The 18911-nt window shown below is 46.0% G+C and overlaps 1 protein-coding gene across 4 annotated transcripts in view; it reads right to left on the bottom strand.

Moving 5' to 3' along the window:
- The window catches only part of heph (polypyrimidine tract-binding protein 1 heph), a 627135-nt gene that overhangs the window by 307475 nt on the left and 300749 nt on the right, over positions 1-18911 (bottom strand). For all 4 annotated transcript variants that reach the window (XM_071586665.1, XM_071586669.1, XM_071586666.1 and 1 more), the window contains exon 4: positions 2754-2900. In XM_071586665.1, coding sequence (XP_071442766.1) covers positions 2754-2900 — 147 coding nt within the window. The remainder of the gene's footprint in view (positions 1-2753; positions 2901-18911) is intronic.

Raw genomic sequence — 18911 nt, 5'->3', positions numbered from 1 at the left:
TTTTACGCGACGGAGCGGGCATAATGTGTCGGCTTCGCTCAATATTTAACCGCCTCGACGACAATGACGACTCTCGTCGGAACGCCTCGGAAAAAGCCAGAGCGGAGTGGCGGAAAAATTATCTCGGGACGCGGCCGAGTCGGGATTGGCGTAGAATTACCTCGAGGGCTCTCTGTTCGCTAACACCCGTCAGTCTCATCGAGCTTGGACTCTGAATCGTCACTCACTGGCGAAACCCTTCCGTTAACTTGCGAGGGAAATTCGCTCGGAGATGGGCGGCAGAAGAGGGAAGGAAAAGACGCTGACTCACAAAACCGCTACTGCCATCAATCAACTAAACACTCACCTCCAACTTCGACGGAAAAATGGCAAACCACGTCCACAATCATTTCAGAGAAATGTCCAGGGAAGGCGTTGGTGAACGCAAATTTTTATCGTGGACACGCAACACCTAGTCGTTGCCAAAAAGCTCTTACGTAATTTCATTCATGTTTCCATAACCCAAGCTTTTGAGGGAAAAGTTAGATAGAATATGAACTCGAAAAAAAACGACTGGTTTCCGGCACGAGGAAGCGACTCGAGGGCTGTCTAGAAGAGGAACGCAAAAAAATAGCGAAATCTGCTTCCTATAAGACGTAAATATGTTAGCTCACATCGTTAGACTTGTGTTCGAGACTGAGATCCGAACACCACAATGACCGAGGTGAGAGCTGTGAACATAAACTACAACAGTGCCGGGCGCGTTGACGTTCGAGATGGTGGCATGACCGGCTCTCTCAAGTGCACCGTAAAAGTTGTAACGGTAACTTAGCGGCGGACGCGTCGATGGCATACTGACACCTACCTCAAGATTTCGCAAACATTCATCGACCAAAACAACTCGCGAGAGTGGTAATTTAAAATAGAACATTGGAACTATAACGAGCTTACACAAGTAAGTTCGACTCACGACATGAATCAAAATTAGGCCGCAATTCTGGGAATTATTTGCAATAATATCCTTTTAATGTAGACTCGGGCGTTGTTTTAGTTTCTCAGTTAATAGGATTTAACGTGATGCAACTAAAGGGGTAATTTGCCCTAGGTGAGGGGCCCTTAACCTATCTGACTATTGCACCACCGTAGCTGAAGTAAACTTTATAGAGCTCACTAGACGGATACCCTCCGAACCATAACTTAAAAAGACTAGCATGATTGGCCGTTAAAGTTCCAAGAGCTTAGACCAACAACGACTTACTTCAAATTAGCGAGCCAACCATTAATGCTGGCGAGCAGTTGTCATACTGACTTGAACATTTCAATTTCCAATCTCGTAAGATACCAGAGCACCAGTACGCACGACACCTATTTCTCATGGTAGTCTCATTCCATACGAACAATAGAAAAAAATGCAGAACTAAAAACAGCGATTTCTACATCTTTAGATGCAGAAGATGATGACACAAGCAGCAGAAGGATTATGCAATTAACTCATGGAGTAATAACAAGAAACAAGTACCTTATAGTTATCAATGTCTCATAATACTAATGCATGTACTTTAGTGTACCATGTGCACGAACGGTATAAAATTGCACTGCATTTCGAAACTAAGCTTCAACTGACCACTTTTCCTGCGACTGAATTTTCGTGAAAACCCAAGGGCCGCTAGTTAACCACTGAACATAGTGCTCCACATGAGTGGATAAAAATAACTTCAGAAGCCTTCGACAAATTTTTTTTATCTTTAAACTAGCATTAATTAGCCTTGATGAATTTTTTAACATTAAATTAGCATTTATTTACAAACGCAACTGAGTCTACGGCCCCAACTCATGGATGGGAGAACGTTTCGGTTCACTAAAATACGGAGAACTATTGAAATAAGTTACGTAAGGTAACGCGTTCCATTTCCGTACTCTATAGAGTATTGAGACAGCTTTTGAGTCGAATTACTGTTAGAACCCCTGACGTCTATATTTAAGCAGAGAAAAGATGCATTTATGTCGCTAAAAGAAAAGCCTAATTTGAAAAAATATAATTTTGTGCGCCTCATTATAAGGTGGAGTGAGACTTGATGCCCTATGACCGCTCAAAGGCTTCTTCCAAGCCCTCTGTAGAGCGCGCCCCCCCGAACACCGCCAAGGTGACGACATTACTAATTAGCTCAGCGTTGCAAGAGGGAGGAGCTAAACTAGAGTTGAAATAGGATCGCGCCGGAGCACGACTACGATCTAGGACATCACAACCTCTATGCATACTCTCTGTATTTGCGCGAGAGCCAAACTATGACTTAAGTATATAGAATGCACTTAATGATAGAGGAAACAATATTAAAATTCGGGGTTGGCTATTAGTCTAGTGGAGCTTCACCGGAATGGACGGTCAACATTGTAAAATTCGACGGGTTGGTTAGTGTAGTGGGGGAGTTGGGGGTGATCGGGAAGGAGGGTGGCGTGACAGGGCTGGGGTCTGTGTGAGAGAGTGGGTGGGGCGTGTGGGGAGATTGGCGGGAGGGAATGCAGGCGGCGCGGCAAGTCCACGGGAGGCGGCCGCCGATTACATTGTCCTGGGCATCCTCGGGAGCGTCGGGAGCCCGGGGAAGGCCGGCTGAGGAGGCGGCGGCAGCGGGGACGTCCGGGGCGGCCGTTGCTGCTCCCGGTGTCGGCTCCGACTCCACGCCGCCCCCCTCCTGCCCTGCGCCCGCGTTGGCACGTGGTGCGGCGGTGCCCTGCACCATAAGGAGCGGTACAGCGCTGGGGGCGATTGGACTCACGGCATTGGAGTGCGTCTGATCCGTCTTCAGCTCGCGGTGGTTGGAAAACTGGACGTAGACGGCGCGACCGCGGAGCTGGGCTACGCAATTGGTGAAGTATGCGACCATGGAGGAAGCGGCACTCTCGTCAGCCATCTCTAGGAAAGCCTGTAAGGGTGGGAGAGATCAATGTGATTAGATGAATGGTCGCCACGAAAAACAGTAGTTCACCGAAACTCGGTACTGGAAATGAAACGATCAACTTCAAGACACACACAGGCATTCCAAGAACTAAGGTTAAAGACATTCAAGAAAATGAGCTAATTGGAAAGAGGTAATTTAGCATTTATGTAGCATAGTAGAACAAAAAAACCAAGTATGCCATTCTCGGTAAACAGCAATGTCTACTATCATTTTAGAAATCAACAGAAACAGATGTACGCACAACAAAGGAATGTATTAGCTTTATAGTGCCAATAAAACAAGTACCTTCGATATATCGCTGGATTTAGAGATGAATTATTACTTCATAACAAAATTGACGATCAAGAAAATTAATAAATACCTTAATCTAATTCCACCGTGCTAAGATGGCAGCAAATCAATAGTGTTAGTGTGAATATGATCTGATCAATACATATAATTTATTTCAGCCACTTAAATTGAGATTTTTCTCGCTTCCAACACTGCAGACATTTTACCGACATGGTACTTGTTCGCTTTGGGTTGAATGAAAATTAAAAATACCAGAACATTCAGCAGGAATTGTAGACTAACTTCGTAATACATTCCGGTTATTCTAAGCACGCAATCAGCTTTATTTATCCGTGTAACTGTTCAAAGTAAACACACAAAGTTAGGTTCTGATAAGAAAGAGGCGATGAACTTCTTTAAAATATTCTCTACTCCAAAGCTTCAGAGCATAAATTTAAAGTTAGAGGGCAATGCAGGATGCATCAACTGATGGTCCACTCCAACCAAGAAGCCATTTTGAACTTGGAGCAGCAAAAATTGCTCAAATTCAAACCAAAACATAAACTTAATGCAAGAAACTAATCAGTGGCATTGTGCGCTGCAGTTTTGAAAAAAAATAACCGCACCGGGAGAAGTGTGGTGGGGCAGAATAACAGATCCTTAAAGGAAAAGTTTTATTGCCTTCATTTTACTGAAATGCGCCATCGATTCATAGCCGAGGATTCATCTTCTGACGAGTCTTGCAATCACATCCGGAATATGACTAATGGCGTTGAACTGCGTCGTGGAGTGAATATAAGTGGATAGCACAGAGTACTCCATTCAGAGATGCGACCCATATGGGGGAGGGGGGAAGAAGGATAACTACAACTGATTTCAACGACTGGTGAGTGCCCAGCAGACAAAGAATGAAGGCAACGAAACTCATCCGGTTTTCCCGACGCCGTCACGAACGGCACGGGCGTACCGAACCAACAAGAGATGCGAAGCAACCCCATCCTTCCAGGGGTCACCACAAAAATTGCAAAAATCTCGCGAGACGCGGGATGGACGTTGGGGGGGGGGGGGGGCTTGGAAGTGGACGAGGTGGTGGGCAAGAGGGCGATCTCTAATACGAGATCGCCCCGGCGAGACGGCCGGCCGCAAACGCTTTCCCTTAGATTACCGGGCATTAGTTATCGCCGACGTGGAAATGAAGCGGAAGCGAGCCGGCTGAATAATGGATGGAGCGAGAGTGCGAAAGAAAATTAAGAGGAATGAACCGCGCGGAGGATGGATGGGACCCGAGCGGACCCATGGGGAAGCGGAGGGTGGAAGCCGGTGGAAGAAAAGGGAGATGTAGAGCGATGACTCTTCAGGGGGCGAAGGGGATAGTTGGGGGGCGGCGGCGACGGGGGCAGCCAGGTATCCTGGGGACGTGTGGGCGAGGACCGCAAGGAGGGGCGCGATATGGAGGAGGCATTTCTTTGCGGAAATTCACCCCCGATCCCTCTTTTCCCCACGCTGCGCCCGGCCCATTTTCCTCGGCCGCGGTAGTCGCATGAAAAATGAGAGAAGCGACGGCTGATGATGCGCCCGGTGGGAGTACCCCTTCTGGCCCGACGGAGCCGAACCCCGCGAGGGAACCTTCTTAATTTAGGACTCGGAATTATGCGACGAAGCGGGCCTCCCGTTAATGGGGACGGACGAGGTTGAGCGCGCGAGGGAAAGAGCTAGGAAGTATACCTCGTCGGATAGACTCGTTCCTTCACCGACATTGCAGATGAAATAGCAAGCCCGAAGAAATATGTCCCGGCTTCCTAGACCGTCAAGTAATACAGAAGAAGGAGGGACAATGCATAGGAACAATGTCGAAAATGACCGCAATTCTTGAGTCAATGCTTCCGTTCAAATAAGTCTTTTTCCTCAGGCGTGGAGGCATCAAAACATTAGTGGCTCAAACTCTTTGCGCAATGACCAATATTCAAAACACGCCACAAGAAATTGCAAGCAGTGATGTTTTCCCTCCTCCATTGAGATATTAGAGGGTAAATGAGCCACCAATCTATTGCCCTAGTGATCTTATCAGTTACTTAAAAGGAAATTCTACCAAATTCAAAGAAAATGAGAGAGAAGCCGCGATAGGTAACTTTTAACGTATTCATCCGCTAAATGTGCATTAAAATGCAACCATTTCGGAGTGTGAAAATCATTCGCCTTTACCAGGATCCCGGTCAAGACGAATGGTTATTATGCTCTGAAATTTTTGCACGTTTACTAGGCATTTTTCATGCAACTTGCTGGAATTACGAGGGTCATCCGGAAAGTAGTACCCGTTCGTGAAATAAAGACACAAAAGTAAATATTAACAAACATAAAAAATTTTATTTGAAAGAGGATACTTTAAACTACTTCTCAACATAATCTCCAAGCAAATTAAGGCATTTGTCATAACGTGTGACAAGTTTCTGTATTCCTGCTGCATAGTCCTTCGCCGCCAGCTCATTGAGATACGCGAGGGACCCATCTTGCACAAATTTTTGCATAATGCAGATGGTGTTTAACAATTTCATGAACAATTGTTCGAGAAACATTGGGAAAATGCTCACAGATGTCATCAATTGTGACGCGCCGATCGTTCCTCACGAATTCGTCAACTGAGCTCACCAGTTGGTCTGTAATGACAGACGGTCTCCCCGAACGCTCATCGTCGTGTGTGTTCCCCCTCCCCATGTTGAAGTTGCGACACCACCGCCGAACAGACGACTCGTCCATTACATTGTCTCCATACACCTCCTTTAATTGGCGATGAATATCACATGGGCGAACGTTTCTTGCATTGAGGAATTTAATCACTGCCCTCACTTCACAACTGGCGGCGTTCTCAATTTTTTTAAACATTGTAAACAATCACAGAAACAACACAGGCAATGCTAGCGTCACGCAACTTGGCTCAGAGAAGGCAGACAAGCCACTGAAGCTATCTGACCTCGTCCAGCGGCTACTCGCGTCGTCAGCACTTCATGCGGCACGAACGGGTACTACTTTCCGGATGACCCTCGTAGCAATGGAATAAATACCGTTTAGAAGTGGACACTGTCAGACAGATCAATGCTCTAAATGGATAAAATGCTTTCAGAGACTAAACCAGTAAATGTACTAAAATGATATTTTCAAACGCGTACTCTCTAAATAGGGAAATGAGAAATAATACATCTTGAATGTGAATCTATGGGATTACTCAGTAAACATTCTGTATTTTCACAATGCATAATTAATTGAAATCACTACGAACGTATGTTTCATAATGGTCTGCATATTTTTCACTTATCGTACATTACGTGTCTACACACTAATGAGTCAATATGTCCTTCACTACTTCCAGCGCTAACGCATTATGCTTAGTCAAATACGAAAAGTTCACAGTTATGAGGCAGTTTCTTTAGGCAAGACCAGCTATTTAAAGAATATCAACTTCCATATGCTATCTTGTACCTTGTGTTTCCCTCACAACAGTTTCCTCATCAGTTATGAACTGAGATCGGAGAGACTAACCCAAATAAGACCACCACATCTGTGCCAAGAATTGAAAAAATTAGATACTGGCTGTCTCCTCTTCGTGTTCAATCAATAACAGAAATCTTAATTCCCTACCAACAATAGTAATCTCGAATCCCTATACCAATTAATACAACCGAAATCATTAAAAAATTCAATGTATGTCTAACCTGTAACACCTGACCTTACTAACTGTAGCTGGAGATTTACATTGGCGCCAGAAACATGGGAATTATACGTTTATCCCGTTCGAATGGATAGTTAAACCAAGTGATAAGTAATAGCACTTCCGTATCAGAGACCCGAAAACCAAGGCATTGTAGATCGCTTTTTATCGCATAAAAACCGAGATTTGAGCCGGCGGCTTTAGGGTTACTACAGATTTAACTCTCGAACCAGTCCGTGAAGACATTACTCCGGTATACTATGGCCATGGGGGAGCATTACGACTAAGGGGTAGTCCAAGGACGAAAGAATTATATCGGTAACTGTATAAAAAACGAGAACTTACGTGCCGGCATTCCGGTTTGAAGTGCTAAGGTTTAACGACCTAATGTGATCCGGGACCTCCACTGCCTGCAAGTTACCCGTATCAAAACCACTCGGATATTTAAAAAAAAGGAATATCCCCGACGAGCTTGTTAACCAGAGACCCTCTCATGACCTGTAGTCGACGCATACGAGAAACTATTAGGCGATCCCCTTTCGTTTCTGGAATCCCCGTGGCAGAGGATCGGGCCACGCAGAGAAAAGCCGAGGCATTCTCGGTCCAGCTACTTCTTTTTCGGGAGTGTTCCGTTTCGTTGTGTGTTGGGCGAGATGAGGAGGGGAGCGAAAATGAGGAAGGAGGCGAGCCGAGAGCTTTCGGTGTCGAGGGAGTCTCCGAGAGGGTACTCCAAGGGAAGGGAGGGAGGAGAAGAAGAAAGAGACGGCGGAAGAGGGATGGAGACACAATGGACGAAGGGTGAGGAGGAGGAAGACGTAGGGGTCCGCGGGAGAGGAACGGGATAGAGAATACGAAAGAGTGTGGTGTAGGGGTGGGGGAGTAGTAATGCCCGTTTTAAGTGTCCCCGCCCTACGAGAAATATATCCCAACCCCTCCATAACCCCTCGACTCGCCCCTTCCAACGCACACACACGCCGCTCGCGGCAAACACGAGAGAGAGGTCAGGTGGTGTGGGAGCGGATAACAATCGTACTTTCGCGAACAAAAGACGGGGGAGAACCAAAGAGAAAAGGGGGGGACCCAGTCGAGGTGGGGGAAGGAGTCCGGGGGCAGCGCGCATAGCGTAGTCCAAAGAGCAGGGAGCCCACTAAAGAAGAGATGACGAGGGAGGGGAAGGCGGAGGGGGGGGGGTCGGAGGAGACGAGGCGAAACGGGGAAGTGTGTACACGTCGGATCACTTTGTCGTCCGAGTAATTTACTTCGGGTCGGGGGGAAGAGAGGGTGGGAGCGCTGGCATTCGCAGCTTCACTCGCCCCCACGAGTGCTCATTTTTCACCCCTTTCAGCGCCAACAGAAATCGGTTCTGTACGAGTTAAAACGGATTCTGCAGGGGGATAAGTTACTTGGCAACGTTCTCTACTCACGAAAGGAGAAACCAAGAGCTGACCCCGCTGTAAGGGTGACTGAAATGCGATCGAAACTTGTGAAGAAGAAGCACCCAAGAAGTTAGCAATTTTTATTTCGAAGAGCATAGGATTTTTGAATAATACAGGAAATGCCCTTTCGATCAAATTAATTGCCGTTTCCAAGCGAACTCCTAGATTTCAATTCCACACGCTAACACCAGGCGGCAGGGTGGACGAAGCCCAGGCTGGTCCAATTTCACTTCAACAGGATACCGAACGAGTGTCATACCCGCAATAAGCGCATTCCTTTTCAGTTCGGAAGCGAGCATACTACCTTGATCAAAAATTTCCCGGAATTTATTCAGAAAATTAAAAATACAAGTTTATTCATCTAAATCTATATTGTCCCCTTCAAAGTAATCCCCATCGACTGCAACACACTTATGCCAGCGCTTGATCCAATCCTCGAAACATTTTTTATATTCGGTTTTCGGTATGTCCATCAGTGCTTCCTGCGATTTTTCCATTACTTCCTCTCGGCTGCTAAAACGCGTTCCCCGTAATGGTTTTTTAACTCGATTGAACAGAAAGAAGTCACAGGGAGCCAAATCAGGTGAATTCGGTGGCTGTTGGATGGTATTTGTTGCATTTTTCGTCAAAAAATTACGAATAATGATAGCACTGTGCGACGGTGCGTTATCATGGTGCAAAATCCACGAGTTTTCTGCCCACATTTCTGGTCTCTTTCGGCGAATTGCTTCACGCAAACGTCTCATAACGCCCAAATAATACTCTTTGTTTACTGTCTGGCCTTCTGGCAAAAATTCATGATGCACTACACCGTTGTAATCCATGAAAACCGTCAGCATTGCCTTCTTTTTTGACTGAAAACGACGTGGTTTTTTTGGTCTCGGCTCATTTGGTGAACGCCATTCACTTGCCTGATGTCTGGATTGCGTGTCGTACTCATAAACCCACGTCTCGTCTCCAGTAATGATCCTTTTGATGAATGTGGGATCGGATTCAGCCTCGCAAATCATGTCTTTTGCGACGTCAACACGGTCTCTTTTTTGCATGAAATTGAGGTACTTTGCTGCTACACGACGGAAACCCAAATCATTAACCACAATGTCTTGGGCGGATCCATAGGCAATGTTCAAGTCCTCCGCTATTTCTCTGATGGTTAATTTGCGGTTATTGACCAACATTTCTTTTACTTTATCAATTTTTTCACCGACTTTCGATGTCGATGGTCTGCCACTGCGTTCATCATCTTCGATTGACTCACGACCACTTCTGAACCGCTCGTGCCACTGGTAAACGACCGTTTTTTTTAGAGAATCGTTGCCGAAACACTTTTCCAACATTTCCAACGTCCGTGCGCCACTAAATCCGTTTTTTACGCAAAATTTAATACAAGTTCGTTGTTGCAAATTTAAATCCATTTCTGCAATTGTAAAAAATCGCCAACACACACAGAGATAGATGTACTCTTGGCTACGTAACTTTTGCAAATGTCAAGTTATGACACTAAGATTTAAAGGGAATATCAACAACAGATGTACCAATTCAACAAAAAAACAGAACTCAAATCGGAACGATGGGAGCGCCACACGGTGGTTATTCCGGGAACTTTTTGATCAAGGTAGTATTCATTCCCTCACTGCCCTTTATTGAAAGGAGACAAGGAATAAGAATCTCTTCGTAAAAATGACATAATCGTCGCGAGGAGATATTAAGTGTTCGGGAGGCCGTATGGGGATTGAGACCTACGTCGATTCATTAATATCCGAGGGCACCACCCACGTATCTCAGGCAGCCTTCACACGTGTGACCTTTACACGAAAAGGGCAATACGCAAGGCAGCAATACTAACCAGTAAACAACGATCTTAAAAGCGATGGGAACGGTATTTCATTTCATCATGCCCCAGTATTTCCCATTAGTTTTCATTTCGTTATGATACTAAACCGAGAGGAAACACTGGAAAACGAAATGGCCGAGACCGTAAACTTGATTGACACTAGGTTTATTTAAGGCGGGGGGGGGGGGGTAAAAACTAAGATACAAGTAAGGGGAAGATAGGAAACGCACACTAGGTCACTTGGAGAGGAAACCTTTTCGATCTTTCACTACCTACTATAATATCCCTTTAGTTTCTTATCGCAGGATACGCCAAACGTCCGTAAGCGTAAATCATTATCATAACAACGGAATGAGGTTCCGGGACCGGTTACCCACGGTAAAACTATCATTAAAGAACCGTACTGTAGTCGGAACTGTCGTCAGTAAGTCATGTCTTCAGCCATATAACCTTTCGTAGTGCAAGAAGAAGCCAATGGTGACTTTCATAATTCAGAAGTCACAGACCAAGTTCAAATCGAAAATATGAAAATGCCATTACACATCATTTGGCATTATTATCGGGAAATATTTCTCAATAGGTGAACAAAAATTGAACATTAAAAATAGCGTCAAATCAACGGCTACATTTTAAATAACTTAAGTACAGTATAAGGCCTTAGAAACCCACGGTAGGAAGTTAGGGTGCCCTGAAAAGCAAAATACGAGAGAAGTGGGCACTGGGCAATTTATTGTCTAAATCGGATAAACCAACACGAGCAACTAAAGCACCACCAATGTAAAAATACCTTACTTCTGAATTTATACAGGGAGACCGGCGAACACTAGAGAAAAGATAATGTCTACTTCCCAAACCATCCCTTTTCTTCTTGATGCCCATCCTGGATATGTATGAAACTTCTTTAATCTTGCGAATGCAACTGGTGGCCCATGCGTCCCCAGGCTCCCCATAAGCCTTCCTTTGTCACTGGATATCCCCGGGAACAAAGCACCAGGAACGGGCACCCAAGCCATGACAGGGATTCGCGACCTATGGATTAACCTGCGGGCACCTCAACCACCGAAAAGGGACTTAAAACGGAAAATCTGACGAGCTTTCCTCATAAAATGGGGACGCAAGGAGGACGACACAGAGGACGAGGAAGATGAGAGGCTGCCTGCCCTCTTATTGCCCGTGGTTTACGTGAGAAAGATGGGAATTCACTCCCGAAAAGCCCGCGAGAGGGGCCGTAGACGAGGGTCCGAAGTGGTCACGGTTCGGGGGTCAGATAGCGTTATTTTATTTCTTTTTATCGAGACGGCGGGGACGTTCCCGGGTCGGTCGTTAAACTAGCGGCGCCGAGTGAAGGGAGCACGCGTCTACCAGACCCGGACACGACCCTGGTTCATCGCGCACACCCCGCCCCAAGCACCCCGGCCACCACGCCCCACCCGGGGATCCGGCCACGCCCATCCCCGATCGGCGGTGGCGGGGCGCGAGACTCATCCGAGCCGGGACACGCGGGCACGCACCTGCGCTAATTCGCCCGGGGGGGGGGCAAAAAGGGGAGAGGGAGGGGCAATAGAAGAGGTAAGGCAGAGAGGGGGACAGGAAAAGAACCAATCTTCCCGGGGAGGCCTCGCCGCCACGCACGACCACCTCACAAAGATAGCGTTTAGTATTTTGTTTCCCCCCTCCTCTAACGATCGATCCAAAGGAGGGAGCGATCGGTCAGCAATCGGAACCACCCTCCACACCCCACGACGACTGATCGCCCTGAAGGGCCCTGAAATGCTAGAAGACTCCCTTCTCGCTGCGGCGAAACGACCGCACCTGAGACGACCGCCGATGCCACCGAAAACAGTTCGCGGGGGTGACCATCAATCGCCGATATCCTCGCAGGCGCACAGGGAATATTACCCATCCGGCCTCCCGCATAGACTGAGATTGCCACAACCTTGATGGCATAAACAGCACGGATATACGAAACCGATGAAACTTGATGTAAATTACCAAGGGTGTAGGAATTACCAATTTTTGGTTGACCGTTCCCAGCAGAATAATGGCGGATGGTTATCAAAATGTCAGGAACCGAAAAACGACATGAAATTTTGAGGAACGTCCATAAACATCTCTGAACGACCACTTGCATCGAAGTCCGTCAGCGGAATTTTGAGCTACTTTCATGAATCATTTCAATTTTTCGTACCTAATAATGTTTCTATTGCTCAATACAAAATTTCTTTTAGTCATTGGAGAAATATGAAATCGTCTCGTTGCCATTAGCCTTACCAGTGTTTCGCAAGGTACTACGAAGATTTATATGAAGGGAAGCACTGATAATAAAATTAAAATTCCGCATGTACATAGACAAATAAACTAATTGCATTAGCAAAAAAAAACGCTTTAGCGCCAATTTTACAAAGCCTTTGGGTCTTAGAGTGGTGGCGTACCCGAATGTCTCAGGCTTACATGGAAAGTGATCGAATCCAAGCTCCAGTCGCAACTACGATCCAGAATGAAGGCGAACTCTTTATTTGGATTAACCATATCTTCCGATCTAACGTTAACATGTGACGCGATCTAATGAAACATACGCTGCCAAGAGGTCTGAGGCATCGAGTGGACAGTAAGTGACATCCGTATCGGGGAACGGCACCACATTATGATTATCTCGACTGTCACTCCACAGACTCGCATTAATCCTGAGCCAATGGGATTTTAGTTGATGCCGAGTTTATTCGCAATTCCGAAGCTCACTGACATGGCAACATAAAATGTACTTACCAACTACTGATTAGCTGAACGTGTTTTAAATAAATAGTATTTTATTATACGAAGTAAACAACTTTATATTTTCCAGAACGACTTTATTCATGGTTACTTACAACAGATATATCTTAATAAACTTCAAATGATGCATCATTAACGTGGAGGGAGATTCTGGAAGATCTAGTTCCTCTTTGATTACGTGCTCAGCCTCCTTCTTTTTAATAGTGACAGACGCACTAAATGCTGTAGCTCGAAACGCCATCCCACTTTCCCCACCACCCGCATCTTAAAAAACTCGCACGGCCAGCAGTGAATATTAGAAAAGAGAGGTGTTGCAAAACTGGTCTCATAGGGATTTATTAAGACATACTTCAAGCGAAAATCGGTTGAAGTTATAGGTACACGTATAAGCGAAACAAGTTTGAAACATTTTGAAACTAACTTCATTCTCGGCCGTATCGATATTAAAATATAATGATGCGGAAGGCTTGAGAGAAAAATTAGCAACCGACAAAAGCCCAGGGTAATTAATGTCAGGATTTGTGCGCACGGAAATATTCAAAAGCCGGAATGACGTCAAATCAGAAATATAAACCCTTTACCACTGCCACTATACTATACGAGTATCAAAAATTCACGAACGAATCACGAATGTTTCGAACCACATCAAGCCGCTCTAAAAATTAGGACTTTTAATTGCGAAATCGGGTTCGTCAGCCGACCCCGTGCTCCGTCATTTCCACCCGCACTGAAACCACCCTCTGCAGAAGACGTTCGACAGCTTCGGTTCCACTTGTCTCCTCCCCACACCCACTCTCTCCCTCTGTTCTTCCCCTTCCTCCGTGGGAGCGTGGCGGCGGGAAGGAAGCAATTTCCAAATTCGACACTCGCTAATCCCATCCGAGCGAGACTTTCCAAAAATAATCACGGGGAGCAGCCCCTTCGCCGACAACCCCTCCCGCAATCCCGCCCGCCCTCCACCTCGCCAGCGCGCACCAACCACACTCCCGGCGAAGACGAAGCTTCCTTCCGCCTAGGGTCCCCGCCCCGCCGCGCTCGCGGTGCGTCAATCGTGCCATCCCGAAACTCCCGCGGCGGAGAGAGCGGGCGCCTGTGTAAGAGCGGCACTTCAATCTCCCGAGTGGGCGCCCAACCACCCCTGGTGGCAAATTAATTGCCAGGATGGGGGGAGGGAGGGAGGAAAACGGTAGGGCGAAACGTCGCGCGCCGTCGAGGGGAAGACAAAAACCGCGGCGCAGGAAAACTGAACGGTAACTAGTTGAGCGATCCTCGAGAAACTGCTTCGAAAAATTGAGCAGAGTGCCAAGTTGGTTACACTGCTACCGCACCGAGCAGGCGTGGGGAAGTTTCCCCACCGAATTATCCTAACATCAGCAAATGGCATGCTACGCTTGGCCCAGAGAAACTTCACCCAGCTGCCATTCAAATAAATAGGTATACGTGATAACACTGCGCGACTACCTGCGGAGTTTGATTGAAATCTACGGAATTCGTGGAAGCCTTCTCCCATGTGAAGGCAAAGTGTGCTCCGAGAGCACCCTCTCGTGCAGTCATAATGCAATCGCATGCAGTATGATTCACCGTTATTTTCCTACAATGTTAACGTTACTCGGTGAGAAAGTTTTTGCATTGTTATACACTCGTATCTCTCTTCCGAAAGCCGCCAATTTCCGTTCTCAAGACATATCACACCCACTGTACCGAAGCGCCTGGTATTCACTCTAATAATCTTAATGTCCGCTGAAATCCGAAATTCGATTTTTTTTAAATTTACCTTTAGGCGGACCTTAACATTTTATCGTTTTTTTTTAAATTGGATATTTCCCCGCGTATTTTCGTATCGTATATTCAGGGTGTTACCGTAATATCTGTATCCTTGGAATATGGTGCAAATATTACCTGGATGAAGGTCATTCAGGAAAAATAATTGACTATTGAATGAGACGACTCCAACCGTTAACCCACGCGCATTCGCCCAGAAATATACACTGCGGGGACGCTAGCACGGGGTCTGTGAGGATGTCTGTCGATGTCTCGATCACACTTAGAACCATATCCGCTCCCAATTTCATCAGAAGGTTCACCGCATTAGAATGCCATCAAATAATGTAGTGCTCTTAGCAGTATTCTTTGATCTGCTTTGTAAATATTTAAGTCTCCCTTTCCAACCCTCATCCCTGCCCGCGGGGGGACCCTCCCGGTACCTGCGTTGGGTCACATTCCCTACCTTTCTCCTTGGGAGGAGAGCGTTTTACGTTGCACATTCATGAGTGGAATTTCGCTTTACTTTTGATGTCCTAACCTGCGCGTTGTTGGTTGGACTTTATGCTGCATCTTGGGGTGCAGTTATTTGTTGGTTAATGGTGTATGCGTTTGCATTAGTGTTGGATGAAGGGATTTTAACATGAATGTGTACGCCGCTGTGGGTGTAGTTTTGCATGCATGTGTAGATTTTGCATATGGTATTGTTCCTTTTTAGGGGTGATCAACTAACACCACACGCCCTTGTGGCGGCTGGCGGGGTACTATGTAGACGTAGATTAAGGTTTCGCGCAGGAAGAGAGAGACGCGGATTCAAAACGCTTGCGAATCCCTGGACTCTACGGTCTCTCGACCACTCAACCTAACCCCATCACTCGATAACCCATGAAAATTAGGCACCCTTGTGCACTCCCTCATCGACACTCGACTCCCTTTCTCTGAAAGCCATCCCCCATTACTGATACCCCGTCCCTGGGCACCCGCTCCCACTCTCAACACCCGTGACGCCAAATGCGGTACGCAGGCACCGGCCGGGTCCCCGTTCAGAATCCGAATGTCCTCCAACACCGCCCCCCCCATCCCACCTGATCCTTCCACTCCGCGAATCCTATCTTCCCCTTCCCAACCGATTCCATTCCCTCCCGCAAATCTCCTTTCCCACCCCCCGATCGGCTCGAATCCTCGCGACATCCCGCCATCCTAACCACCCACGCGCCGAACTCCACGCGTAGTTCTCTTGATTAGCGCAAAACAAATGACGGGAGCCGGGAACATAAATTAGTAAAGTTCTAACCTGGTTAAACGGCATGCGACGGCAAGACCGCGTGGCGGAGAAAGGGATTGGGAACCCAAGACGCTGGAGATATAGAAGTGCGCGAGGAAGAGAGGAGATAGCGTTATTCTTCACCGCCTCCAACCCCCAAACCGACCCCACACATCACCTCCTTCTCACCCTCCGAGGGAGCAGAGAGCAGCGGCAAAAGCCTTAAAAGGTTATCGCGCAACGACTAATTCCAATAATCGGGAGGCGGGCTGGGTATGGTGGCGCGTGGCCCTGACAGGAATGAAGGGGTAGACTGCAATCCCTTAAGGGGAGAGGAAAAGGCTCCCTAACTCTTTAAAAGAAACTCGACTAATTACTAAAAAATCACGCGCTGACACTGCCAGAGACAAGGCTCAGTGCTTCCACAGTGGAAAAGGCATCCCGCTCCGGCGCAATTGGAGAGCCTTTGTGCGCTCGCCTGCGGAAACAAAAACGCCTCCTCGCGGTTTAAGAAAGCTCCTGGGCGACTACTCGCACCGAATTCCCTCGCGGAATGCCAAGGATGAACTCGCTTTCCTCTTCGTCCAATTACGATTTTCTCGGCGCCTTTCCCCCTCCGTCTTCGGAGGAGATACAGACGCAGAGAGACCTGGGGCGCAGGCATGCGCCTTCAAAATGAAAATGTGTAATCGTTAAGTGTTATTGTTCGATCCAAGTATTTCAAATTTCGCGGCAAGAAATGGAATACAAGTACAAAGCACTTGTACAAAGAGATTCCCAACGCTGGCGAGGGCCATCGTTGCTCGGTTGCAAAAAATGTCTGGCAATCGCACAGAAAACGAAGAACAACACCGTAATGGGAAACGAAAAATTGCAAAAAATAGGGTTCCTCAGTCGGAAGCATCAGATAACTCCTTAATTCCTCATACCGCAGTTCCCCACAACCCACCCGATGGGTCGTGGGTATGTTTTGGATTTTTTTGCGCCCATCCTGACACCGGAGATTCAAAATTAAGATTGTATTCCATAATCACACGCAAAAAACCATCTTACGACCACATCTGAAAACGTCAAAATAAAAACAATAGCTCACATATGTATTCTCTTCCGCTGCCTTCGTTTTGGGTAAAACGTCATCCGGTCTTAAATGCCTTCAAACCATCTTCTTAATGCGCTTATTGTGGTGAAAATGGAAATCACGTGAAGTACAGTAAAGAGCCTTCTCTAAAAAAAAGGCATCTGGTAATAATTTGGTCAAGTGGATTTAATTTTTCAGACAGGCCAAATTAACTTGTAGCTGCACTGAATATCAGAGGTAGCAAAGGCTTTTTTATTTCAAGAAAAATTGATGACACAAAAATAAATTTATATATATATATATATATATGTATGCATGTATATATATATATATATATATATATATATATATATATATATGTATATGTATGCATGTATATATATGTATGTATGTATATATGTATATATATATATGTATGTATGTATATATGTATATATATATGTATGTATGTATATATGTATATATATATATGTATGTATGTATATATATATATATATATATGTGTGTGTGTGTTTATATATATATATATACACATGTATATACATACACACACATACACATATATAAATATATATGTCAATCTACGAGGGTCATCCGGAAAGTAGTACCCGTTCGTGCCGCATGAAGTGCTGACGACGCGAGTAGCCGCTGGACGAGGTCAGATAGCTTCAGTGGCTTGTCTGCCTTCTCTGAGCCAAGTTGCGTGACGCTAGCATTGCCTGTGTTGTTTCTGTGATTGTTTACAATGTTTAAAAAAATTGAGAACGCCGCCAGTTGTGAAGTGAGGGCAGTGATTAAATTCCTCAATGCAAGAAACGTTCGCCCATGTGATATTCATCGCCAATTAAAGGAGGTGTATGGAGACAATGTAATGGACGAGTCGTCTGTTCGGCGGTGGTGTCGCAACTTCAACATGGGGAGGGGGAACACACACGACGATGAGCGTTCGGGGAGACCGTCTGTCATTACAGACCAACTGGTGAGCTCAGTTGACGAATTCGTGAGGAACGATCGGCGCGTCACAATTGATGACATCTGTGAGCATTTTCCCAATGTTTCTCGAACAATTGTTCATGAAATTGTTAAACACCATCTGCATTATGCAAAAATTTGTGCAAGATGGGTCCCTCGCGTATCTCAATGAGCTGGCGGCGAAGGACTATGCAGCAGGAATACAGAAACTTGTCACACGTTATGACAAATGCCTTAATTTGCTTGGAGATTATGTTGAGAAGTAGTTTAAAGTATCCTCTTTCAAATAAAATTTTTTATGTTTGTTAATATTTACTTTTGTGTCTTTATTTCACGAACGGGTACTACTTTCCGGATGACCCTCGTATATGCATATTATAAAATACGAAAACCCGCCATATGGCGAGCATATACTTTTTCATATGGAAATAGATGTAAAGATAAGGGATACGAACACAGACATAAGCCGAACACAAGAAAGTGGAGAAGGCGCAATCGAGCTGATCACTAGCGCAAAAATATTTACTTTACCGGGACTTCAATCACGGATCTTTCGACTTACCGGGTCTGCTCTAACCATTATCTCAAATAGCTATCGAGGAAACGTAATTCACACATATCTGCCGGGGGTTTATGTAACCAAGTGCCCTGATTCTTTGGCCAGGAGATGACATTAGATATATACACACACAAATACACATGCATATAAACACCATACAGAACTCGCGACTACGCACACAGGTATACACTAGCATTCCGGTCGTTCGAATTTCTCGGTCCAACCCGTCACCACTACGTCCTTGCCGCTTTCCTCACCCCCATCAAAGCACGCCCCACAATAATCCCCACCACAATAATGGCATTCCTTCCTCCTACTCTCCTAAA

Source organism: Hetaerina americana, unplaced genomic scaffold (assembly GCF_022747635.1).
Source record: "Hetaerina americana unplaced genomic scaffold, ioHetAmer1.1.p SCAF_24, whole genome shotgun sequence".
Taxonomy (NCBI): domain Eukaryota; kingdom Metazoa; phylum Arthropoda; class Insecta; order Odonata; family Calopterygidae; genus Hetaerina; species Hetaerina americana.
This window is presented reverse-complemented; position numbering and strand designations above follow the sequence as displayed.